General features: G+C 40.4%; 1 protein-coding gene across 1 annotated transcript in view; it reads right to left on the bottom strand.

Annotated features, from left to right (window-relative positions):
- slc28a1 (solute carrier family 28 member 1) overlaps positions 1 to 12,137 on the bottom strand; it is a 211,693-nt gene that overhangs the window by 19,963 nt on the left and 179,593 nt on the right. Inside the window, exons 16-17 of the mRNA XM_051920321.1 lie at positions 11,010 to 11,108; positions 4,534 to 4,645 (exon numbers count right to left, since the gene is read on the bottom strand). Of these exons, the coding sequence (XP_051776281.1) occupies positions 4,534 to 4,645; positions 11,010 to 11,108 (211 nt within the window). The remainder of the gene's footprint in view (positions 1 to 4,533; positions 4,646 to 11,009; positions 11,109 to 12,137) is intronic.

Genomic DNA, 12,137 nt, shown 5'->3' with positions numbered 1-12,137 from the left:
CCAAACAGGAATGTTTTGCCTGTTAAATTAGGGTCTGTTAAATTGAGGGTCTACTGTACTTCACTCAGAATTATATCAGGACTGAATGACATGGCAGCTAAATGATCAGCACTGAAACAAGAAAACCATGCCTACTGTAAAAAGAAAAAAAAAGAAATTGAAATCTTAATTAAGCACTCAATAAATACATCAAAGAAAGTTGTGTGAATGTGTAAATTGACACCTATTTCTTCAGTACAAATGAAAGAACTATTTATATGTATATTGTGACCACTAGGGGGAGTAACAGCACTCCAGATACAACTTCACAGACAGTCACAAGTTCAAATAACAATTGTTTAACATTTACAAACACCTTTTACAGGCTTCTCCGTAAATATTCCAACACAAGTTAAACAGAACCAACATCAATTACTGTTTTATGCTCCTTCCACAACTCTCAGCAAGCATTGTCCACTTCGTGTAAACTCCGACACTCCTATGGAGGTGAGGTGGCACTGTTTTATACCACACCAGGGAACACTTCCGGTGTTAAAAAATTGCTCTGTGGAAGCACTTCTAGGTCAGGCACCCCTCAAAGTGGAGACAGTTCTGTCCTACAGCTCCTCCTGGTGGCACCCTGCAGGGTTGCTGAATAAGACTACTGTTCCCAACATTTTCTGTGGGTATATACATGGGTGTACAAGCCCACGAGCACTGCCACCTAGCATATTGGGGGACTGTACAATCTATGGTATTTTCCCCCAATCCATGCATTTTATAGCAGGCACACCCTCTGTCCTGGCCGGAACCTCAGCCCAATGCCATCTCCTATCACTATATATGTATATATTGTCACACACGCGCGATTAGGGGACAGCCAAAGGGCACAACAGAGCACAAAAACACACCTGATGGGGATTTAAGACAGCAAATTAATGCTTTTCTCTTTCCTCACCAGAAAAAAATGAAGAACAAAAGCATTCTGCACCTTGAATTCTATGTGAAAAAACACCGTTAACGACACCTAAGGAGTTTCCGCACTCCATTCGTCCTTCCCTGATGACTTCACTTCCGGTCTCCCTCCGATGTCCTCATCCCAGGCATAGACATAGATTTACTAGATGCCTCATGACCAGCAGCATCGTACGTCAATGTCACCGTGATATTGCGAGTGGCACTGCTGTGGAGTGAAGTAATGGGTAAAGATGCCTCACGCATGTGCTGCTTGGGATTGTACAAACCGCTGTACGCTCCAAACCAGATCACAGGGATTACATTTCATAAGTAAAGCTGAACAATTGTTTTGGTTATATTTGGCCATTAGAAAATCACGTTTTATAATCTTAACTTTAGCTACGTCAGGTTAAGCTAGCAAAGCTATGCATTTATGTGCTCAAGTGAGCCCCCAAACAACATTTTGGGTAAACCTGTTTAGTCACTAACTATGTAGCTTGTTGTTAGCTGTTAACATTTCTCAAACTTTGAAAGTTTCCCAAAGAAATCCACCTCAGGAAGCAGTGGGAGGTAGTCCTTAGACAGGATTTTGAGAAAGCTGTCCTGTGATGTGTGCTGTGCTAGTTTGGTAACAGATGCTGTACTGGCATCATATGATCAAAGCTACCACTTGCTCACATTAAAAAACAAAGTGAGGTTTGATGATTCCTTCTGAGGGTTTAGTCAAGGTGGTCAAAGTAGCTGAGCGTGTTATCCAACAGTCGACATTAGGGCAAGCAGTCAGTGTATCTTTGATTAATCAGTTTGTTCGGGCAGAGATTGGTTCAGATGATGTGTTTTTTCTCACAGAGCACATCGAGGAAACACAGTTTGAAATTGACAACCATCATTTTATGCTCATGTCTTTAGTTGTGTGACTTCCACAGACTAAGGCTCCACCATATTACCAAACTGAATGCTCTCAAATTACAGAGTGGCAACACACGGAAAAAGCTACATAAGACAGTTCTGTTTCATGGATTTTAGATCCTATCCTGTATATATAAGTAACCACATTGTGTGTGTGTGCGTGTGTGTGAGAGAGAGGGGGAGATTGAGAGAGGAATGAGTGAAATGTTTTCAGAAATTATTAAGCCAATTTGTATACAATAAAATTGTTTATTTTTGTCTTTGAGTGTATCATTTCACTGTTAAAAGAAAGACAAACAAAGGTAACTGGCAGTAACAGCGCAAAATTCACAATTGGTATGCCAGTTTGAAAAGATAAGTCTTGAAGGTAGTTTTAAAATGTGATGTTGAATCGAGCTGATGAATATGAGAGGGAAGAGATTTCCAGAGTTGAGGAGCACTATGAGAGACGCTCGAGCTCCCATAGAACTGAGTGTGATGTGCGGTACAGAAAGTAGAGCTGCAGATGAGGATCTGAGTCAGTGAAAGGAGTGTCAGTCTGGAGGAGATCAGTGAGGTAGGGGGGAGCTTTAAATGTTAAGAGCAGTATTGTGTATTGTATTCAGTAGTGAACAGGGAGCCAGTGAAGTAGAGAGAGAATCGGTGTAATATGTTCAGTGAATTGAGAACAGCAGGTTATTATCCTGGCAGCAGAATTTTGAAGAAGTTGTAAGCAATGGATAAGTTTTTGTGGGATGCCAGATATAATAGCATTACAGTAATCTATACGTGAGGTGACTCGGGCATTAACCAATAGTTCAGTACTGTGTTGCATAAGAACAGGACGAACTCTAGAAATGTTTCAGAGATGGAAGAAGGCAGTCCGGTAATTGTTACTTAAATGGGAGGAATTATTTAATAATAAAATAATTATTATTATTTAATAATTGTCATTATTAGTGTATAAATGGATATAAATAATTGCATTTAAACGATTCGCCAAAATCTGTTGTATGTAAGCAATACTGTTTTAACCCCTTCACCGCCCTCTGCCGGATATATCCGGCACCGCTGTTTTAATGCTAACGCCATACTGCCGGAATTATCCGGCACATTTGCCTGTGGTTATATGAATGCCTGGCAAGTAGTATAACTGACGGTTTGGCGTGGGTATTATTACTACGTTGTATTTCGACAAGTCTGTGGTTGTTTTGGCCGGTCATGTGACGTGATTCGCATGTAACAGCTGTGAATATGGCGAAACGTAAACTGACTTCAAGTGAGGCTTTGCAGGCGATTTTGGACAGTTCTGATCATGATTGTAGCAGTTCTGAAGAAGATTTTAGTGACAGTGATGAGCAGCAACGTGCGCTGCATGATATTGTGAATGAAGACGCATCGGATGACGGCGCTGAGTGGGTGTATCCCCAGCATCTCAGCTGGGCTGCTGCCCGTGGTGAACTACCTTTTCTGCATTCGTTTGAGGGAACGTGTGGCTTTATTGTTGATGTAAACAATTACACTGCTGAGCAGTTTTATGAGCTGTTTGTGTCACCTGATTTGATCAGACATTTTGTTCATCAGACAAATCTGTATGCAGCACAGTTTATTGAGAAAAATCCCAATTTACCTCCACATTCCCGTGTTCGTGCTTGGTTTGACACTGATGAAAACGAAATGAAAAAATTCATTGGGATTTTGATGTTGATGGGAATAATCAGAAAACCAGATATTGATGTACTGGTCTACAGATCCTATGTATGCAACACCTATTTTTGCAGCTGTCATGACACGTAACCGATTCTCTTTGCTGCTGAAATTCTTTCATTTGAATGCCAACAGAAACGAGCCAGATAAGAAAGATCCAAACCGCGACCACTTGTTCAAGCTACGTCCTTTGATTGATCATTTATTTGAAGCATTTCAGTTGCCCTACATGCCAGGACCGTCAGTTGCAGTTGATGAAAGTTTATTGTCGTGGAAGGGCCGCTTACAGTTTCGACAGTATCTACCATTGAAAAGGGCACGGTTTGGTATCAAGATGTTTTGCTTAGCTGAGAATTCAGGTTACATTTAGAGATTTCGTGTATACACTGGCAACTTGCACAACATTTAGTGGTCAATACTGCTTGAATAAATGTAAAAAATGTAAAAAAAATGTAAAAAAGTAAAAAAACAAAAATTGTTCAGATTTCACCTGGCTTGGGGAATATTTAGGGAGTTGGCGGTTAAAGGGTTAAACGTTATTGCTTTTTCATCAGAAAACCCGGTTTCCATGTTTACCTGTCTTAGTTTAAATGGCACTTTTGCCACTCGCAATATGGCGTACGTGCTGACGTATCATGTTGACTAGGCAACACAGTGAATGTGGCATCTATCTATATATGTCTATGATCCCAGGTCTACACTGATGACGTCACCTCCGTCTCCATTTATTCACGTCACTTCATTTCTTCCGCCTAATTCCTGTCCAGATCACATAAATTGCTCCGTCTATCCTCGCTTGATGGTCAACTTTTTTATACAAAATTGACCGTTTGTATTGGTGCCAACTGAATACTTGGACCATTGATAGTATACGTGGACGTATCCCCAACCATTAATCTGTCTCTTCACAGATTGGTCTAGTTGGCAGGATTTACTGTTTACATCACTGTTTACATCATGATCTGAATATATATAAAATTATAGTAACTTGACAACTCTTACTTTTGAAAAAGATCCTGGCAGCACATGCGAAGATCGTAAGTCTTGTTGGTAAAAGTGCTCTCGCCTAGGAACGGAACACAGTCCGGCATCCCTCTGGGAACATACAGTATGCCTGAAAATGAGACAGCAGTTAGTGCATTTGTGGAAAATTACACATGCCTTACTGAATAACTTATTGTCATCAATATACATACTAGCACTCAAAAGCTTGGAGTCACCCAGAAAGGTTTATGTTACTGAAAAAAAAATCAATACTTTTGAATTAATTAAAAAAATATATAGCCATTACTAACTTTGCAAATGGTCACCACTGCTTGAAATGACTGATTTATAATGTATTATTCACATATCACTGCAAAGCAGCCATTCCTTCATGGCCTTAATGGTCATCTCTCTTAGCTCATCTTTAAATAATCATATTTAAATAGTACTGTATTTTGTTTTTAGGGGAATAAGTGTAATTGTGTTAGGAAGCAAATTATATTTCCTTTGCCTGCAAGGTAATGGCATTCATGAAGTTCAGTTCTAGGTTCAGAAATGGACAAAATTAAACAGTTTTCTTGAGAAATATGTCTGTCTATTGTTGTTTCATGAAATGAAGGCTATTGCATACAACAGATTGGCAAAAACTGAAAATTTCATACAAAGGTGTCCACAACTGTTTTGTGAGAAGAAAGAAAACTGGATCTATCAGGAAAAAAAATAAAAACAGGCCAAAGGCCCAACTACACACTTGCACAAGAAGTTAACTACATCAGAGTTTGCAGTTTATGAATGAAGAGCCGAACAGGCAGGGCTTGAAGTGGGCCCAAACTCACCGGTACAGAGCACCACCACTTCTCGGTTTATAGCTCTTGTGTACCAGCAGTACTTGGTGAGTACAGGCAATGTTTTCAAGTGTACCTGCAGCTATCTGGGACCCCCAGTCTCTCCAATCTGATGTGAGTATGTCAATGTTTCGAACGCTTGACACTTCCACTCCCTGCACTAAGAAGTGAGCACATCAGTCTTAAACATAAGCTTCCGCCACTTATGTACTGTACATCTACTTACAGGGCTTCACTTGGCTTCTTCTACAAACAGCACACCACAGTCATCTGCATTAGAAAAAAGACTCCGAGATGCTGGCCTTAGAGGCAGAGCTTCAAAGAAAAAGCCATATCTGAAGCTGATAAATAAATAGAAAAGGTTAAAATTAGATTAGATAAATTTTATTAAACCCATGTGGCAAATGGGCAAAAGTCTGGAATCATTCAGAAATCCATACTCCAATAGCTGTGGTCTTTAACACATTTTAACCTTTTCTTTTCTTTGTTGTGGAACACTGCTGGCATTCATTTACAGAAGCAGCCAGCTGGGGACATGGAAGGCATCTGTTCTTCAGACTATAGACTCTGATGTTGTTATCCTCTTGTGTAGATGTGTATCTGTGTGTTCCACTTTTTGTCTCTCTCTTAGTTAGTCCCAGTTGTAGTTCCAGAGAACTTGGCATGAAACGATCAGCTTCTTTGCAATTGGTCACATGAAATAACGCTTATTTCATAAAACAACATTAGACTTATGTGTTTGTTTAGATAGATAGATAGATAGATAGATAGATAGATAGATAGATAGATAGATAGATAGATAGATAGATAGATAGATACCGTATATTATAGAAAATTTAAATTTATGGATCAATATGCTTTCAATCAATAATTTATTCATACTTATTCATATATTTTAATTTTTTAGTAGCTTAAAAGCTACCATTTATTTGTCAGCTAAAAGGCTGTTGGCTTTTTACTTGCAAGTGGCCTGTTTTTCTTTTTGGCTTGCTAGGCTTAAAACTTCAGTGAAGGTAATGAAAAGTCAAGCACACTGTGTGCTCTGAGAGAGCTAAATAGGCCATTGTGTTAGAAAAAAATGTATAGAGAATTTAAATCTCTGTATCAATACTTCTTATGTATCAATGCTTTTTAATCAAGTTAAAGCAAAGAGTGTTGCATTAGCTAGCTTTTGATTATATAAGAGTTAATTATTAAAAGCTTGGGAGTGATTTTTTTTTCTTCCAAACAGCTAAGAAAACTGCTTGTGCTTATCAGCTCAAGGCCGCATGCCTTTACTTCTAGCAGCTTGGCCCCTGCCTGTTAAAAAAAAAAAAAGTCAAAATGAACTTTATTGTCATCTCAACCATATACAATGTAATGGACAGCTGGGTACCATGCCTGGCAGGGACGCCCCTACTGTATCTGTTCCGGGGGAGCTACCATGGACAGCTCAATACCTCCCCTGTGACGCTTGGTGGCAGCCTCCCTGGCAGACGATGAGTCCCCAACCTGACGCATGGCTCCATGGGAGATGGAGTCCTCCACAGCTTGGTTGGGGGCTCGGATGGCCGCCAGGGGGAGCTGCATGGAGTCTGCAGCCCGGCTGGTCAAATCTTCATCCCCACCCGGAAATGCAATTAGGGCCAGGTGATCAAGCACCTGGAATGCTTCTGGGTGGGGTATAAAAAAGGCCAGCCACCACCACTCGAGAGCCAGAATCGGGAGGAAGAGGACGAGGTTGCCTGGGAGGAGTGGTGGTGCCAAAGTGGAAGGAAAGTGTTGTTTGGGGTGCTATATTTAAGTGCTTTTGGGACTGTGTTGGGCCTGTGGGACACGGGGAAGGCATGCCCCATGGCTGAAGAAACATAAAAGTGTGTTTTATTTAAGTACGTGCCTCTGCCTCAGTCTGTGCCGGGTCGGGCGCTATATAGCGCCTTCCACAACAAGTATACAGATAGACGAAATTGCGAAGCTCAGAGTCCACAGTGTAACAACATGACGTGCAAATAATAAATTAAAAATAGAATTAAAATTTAAATTTTTAAAATTAAAAAAAAAAACACAAACAAGACAAGACAAAGAATTAGCAGCAACATTGATGTGTAAGATATGTAATATAATAAATAAATAATAGATATACATAATACAGAAATCTTAATCTTAGTCTGCTTAATCGGACACCAGCAAGGGTGATGATAAGCCAAGGATAGTGTGTACTATAAGAAAACCAAGCACGATTGTCTTAGAGATGCAGCTGCAAAAAACTTTAGCTTTGACAGATGCCTGTGCATCAAGTAACTTTTGTTTGGGTGGCCCAGTATCTCATGTGTGGGTTCACCTGATTCCGATTTAAATGGTGGGAATAAATAAGTCTCAGGTGCCTGCACAGGGTAAGGAGTAATGTTGGCAAGTTCTAGTCATATGATGGTCACTAAATGATGGACATTAGTGGGCTTGGACATTAGGTAATGGTAGGAAGAACTAGAAGGAGAAGAGTATTTTGCATAAATGATAAGAATTCTGATAAAATAAGGTTCCACCAGAAGGACGAGGCTCACTTCATTGAACTGAGACGGCTTTATGTACTTTGCAGTAAAGTCTTATTCTGATTGCTCACCCAGAGGCTGTGCATGTGTTTTTTCTGAAAAGGTTTTTCTCCATGACAATAGATAGATAGATAGATAGATAGATAGATAGATAGATAGATAGATAGATAGATAGATAGATAGATAGATAGATAGATAGATAGATAGATAGATAGGTCCCAGTCAGGCTGTACTAAAAGATTTTAAAGCTGAGCTTGGTCTGCGGAGAAAGCCACTACGGCACAGAGACATCTTTATACAAAATGTAACCATAGATAAGATACTTAAACATTCCTGCTTATACTAGTGGACAATACCTAATGGCATTTCAACACTTTTGTCTGGTAACTTTCAGTCAAGCCCACCTTTACATTAAGGTATGCCCATTCTTACCCACTATTCATTATGCCAATGGTCAACACATTTTGGCATTTTGCCACTATTGTATGATCACCATTTCATCAAGATAAAATGAGTGCTTAACTATATTATAAATTCTAATTTCTGTGCATACTATAATTTCAGTGCTTAATTATCCAGTGTGTGATTATATAAAAATATTCAGAAATATAAAATACTAGCCAACCCGCGGCGTAACATACGCCGCATAATTATGTATTGATGGGTGAACACTTGCTGAACGACACAGTTGTCCAAATGGGGTGGGTTTGTGGATATCACTGTGAGTGAATGAAAAGATGGACCTCTGGAGAGAGCAACATACAATTGTCCGTGACTGAAAGCGGGATTGTCTGTGACGATGGAGGCCACGCTGGTGAAAGTTACTTCGTCGGTAGGGATAAGTTTCAACACTTGTTCATTAAGGTGTAGCGAGTCTTCGTTGTTGATGCTTAATATAGCATGTGTACTGAGTTGTTCTGGAGTCACAGTTGAGAAACACTTTTTTAATGTCTTTTAAGCACAGGGAAAAAAATTAACATGTGAAACATCCATAATGTAATAAGCCACCAAGAAAAGTAACATTGCAACAATGCACGCTACGATCCGATCGCTGTAAACAGAAGTGAAAACAAAATCGAGGCCAGTGCATTATTTAACTGCCTTGTAGTGCAATGGTAGTGCTACTGTTTTGCAGTAAGGAGACTGTGGAAGATTTTGGGTTCGCTTCCCGGTTTCTCCCTGTATCAATAGCGCTTTGAATACTGAAAACACTGATATATCAATGTAATGAAGTATTATTATTCTTATGCGTCCAGCGCTCTCTCTCGCGCACCTGTATGCGTGTGTGTGTCGCTCGCTCTCTCTCGCTCGCTGCACGTGTTCCTGCAGGCATACCAGTAAGTGAATGAAAAGATGGAACTCTGGAGAGAGCAACATACAACTGTCCGTGACTGAAAACTGGTTTTGGCAGATACATGCACATCTTTTTGAAAGTTTGGCCCTGTGCCTTATCAATTGTCATTGCAAAGGCAAATCTAACAGGAAATTGTCTTTGCTCAGATGCACGCGAGCCCTCTCTCTCTCTGTAACATTGCAGCAGTTGTATAAACACTTTTTTTTAAAATGAGTTTTAAGCACAGGGGGAAAAAAAGGAACATTTGAACAAATCCGAACTTTATGTAAAATCCAACCAAGATAGTAACATTGCAGGAGTTCACCATTTTTAATCAGGCGACTGACAGTAGTGGAGTCAGGCACAGAGAAGGTCAGCTGCTGAGAAAGCGTCTCGACTGTTGCTGGGCGGTGAAGCAGGTGAGACGCTAATGAAAAAGAGGCACAGGGCTTATTGGTTTTTAAAGACTGCTTCCTTCATTGTGTTTTAACCTCAGTTTTAAAGGATTGCACGGCTCTCTCTGTCGCGCTGCCTGTGTGTGCCTCTGTCTCTCTCTGGCGCTGCCTCTGTGTGAACCAAGGTTCCACTGAGGTTGACTAATGAAAAGTCAATGTGGCTCAGAGCTGCATGTGGACTGTGGCACAGACAGACAGAAATGACGGCATGTTTTCCGAGGCATCGCGTCCGAGATGGTGGGCGTGGCTCTGCGAGTTGTCGTCGTATCCAATGGTCTTAGAGTTGGTGGGCGTGGCTCCTTCCTCCGTGCGCCATGGGTGTCTTACTTGTCGGCGGCTTAGTGAATCCACGCCCCTTCCGGCGTGCTTTCCATGGGTGGCTACTTGTCTTCCAGCTTAGTGAAATATATATATAGATTTTTCAAAAATATATGTGATATTATAATAAAGATTCACATGGGTAGATTGTTCCCTTTTTATGGCAACTTTTCTTGTTGATCTTTTCCTGTTCTTTTTCTCACCAACTAAAGAACACAATAAACATCTATGACTTTGGTTCCTAAGCACTTTCCACTTCATCTGTGTTTTGGGGCATCTTGTGTGCCATCTGGCTAGCGAACATTGACACATGCCAGTGTATTATGACATAGGAATGTTAGCACCTTATAAAAAGAAGGAAAGACAATTACCTTGCTTTATTGAACAGAACATCATTTTTAAGCTGTGCTAACACAATTTCAAGATTTCTCTAATACTCAATTGGTCAGTCAGTCATTATCCAACCCGCTATATCCTAATACAGGGGTCTGCTGGAGCCAATCCCAGCCAACACAGGGCGCAAGGCAGGAACAAACCCCGGGCAGGACACCAGCCCACCGCAGAACACACACACTAGGGACATTTAGGATCAGCAATGCACCTAACATGTCTTTGGAAACCCATGCAGACATGGGGAGAACATGCAAACTCCACACAAGGAGAACCTGGGAAGCGAACTTGGGTCTCTTAACTGCGAGGCAGCAGCATTACCACTGCGCCACTGTGCCGCCCTAGTCAATTGGTACTGAAACTTAAATATTTTAAAGATGAACTAAGATAGTTGACTATTAGAATACTGAATGGCTCCTGAAAATGGGGCTTTGTAGTCCTAGGTGCAATAGCATTTTCGATACATGGATAGCTTGAGCTTTATTTGTTCCTGGGGGAAATTTGGAACTAAATTGATTTAATGATACAATAATAAAAACTACCATTTTTCATCAAAACATGCACATTTCCAAGTGATTTCAAACTTTGAAAAGTAGTTTATAAACTTTGATGATGATGAACTCACCTGCCACACAAGCATTGATCAGGGAGACACATGTGCCAGTGAAGAGAGCCCGGATGACAGTTTGGGCAATGTCACTTCTTCGTGATGGTGCTATAGAAGCTGAGTCATAAAAAAAGAAAACACACCCCGTTAAATAAATATTTTGTGCAATGTTGTTTTCCAGCTATGTCTTTCTGGGATGATTCGGTCAACTGATGTAGAAAAGTGTTCAGAGTAAGACTTCTGCTCAGGGGTTGCTGGCCTCACTGGTCATACCGAGATGGGGTGTTCAAGACAAGACAAGACCCGTAAAGGACAGGAGCAGCTCCTCCTGAGGAAGAGAAGCCAATTCAGGTGGTACTGGCATACCAAGCACTACCAACTGGGAAAAGCCTCAGGAGAAGACAAAGAACATGCTGCATAGATATTATTTTGACTGTAACACTTTAAAGGGTAACAAGGATTTGGACTTTTATATCAATAATTTACATTTCTACATTTGAATAATTACACCTCAAATAGAATCATCAAGTAAAATAGTAATTTAGCTGTTGTTATGCGTGTGTGCTTGAGGGTCTGCTTAAGGCTATGATGGTGGTAATTTTCTCACTGAACCAGGGTTGACTCTCTCATTCAGATGTTATTCTCTCATCTTTTCTCTGCAGAAAGGATAATTGACAGCCTTTCCACCAATAGCATCACTCCTGTTGTCTGCCCTTCTGGACCCTCCCCTTCCTGCCTGGAACCCATATGACCTCAAACCCTGCCATGGCTGCCAGTTCTTTATTTGGACCCTGGGCTGAAAGACATTCCTTTGCCTTTCCATTTATTTTCACTACTTGCTTTACATAATAGGGGGGTCGCAGGACGTGACCCAAACCTTTTCCATTGTTGGTTCTCTTCTTTTACAGTGTGTGTAAATTAAAAACTTGTTAAGAGAAATATGCCCAACAATAGGCAATGAAAAATATATTTTGATATTTTATATTACATTGCTTGCTTATTAGTTTGAAGGAAAGGAATAATTTATAATCTAAAACTACAAAAATGTAATTTTATTTATAAGGAATGGTTAAAGCATTTTTAGAATTTTGATGAAAAATCGAATAATGCTGTCCTGAAGTAACCCCACTGTGCCTCTGTTTAACC

The sequence above is a fragment of the Erpetoichthys calabaricus genome, chromosome 17, assembly GCF_900747795.2.
Source record: "Erpetoichthys calabaricus chromosome 17, fErpCal1.3, whole genome shotgun sequence".
Taxonomy (NCBI): Eukaryota; Metazoa; Chordata; class Cladistia; order Polypteriformes; family Polypteridae; genus Erpetoichthys; species Erpetoichthys calabaricus.
The sequence above is the reverse complement of the archived record's forward strand: the minus strand, read 5'-3'. Positions and strand labels throughout refer to the sequence as shown.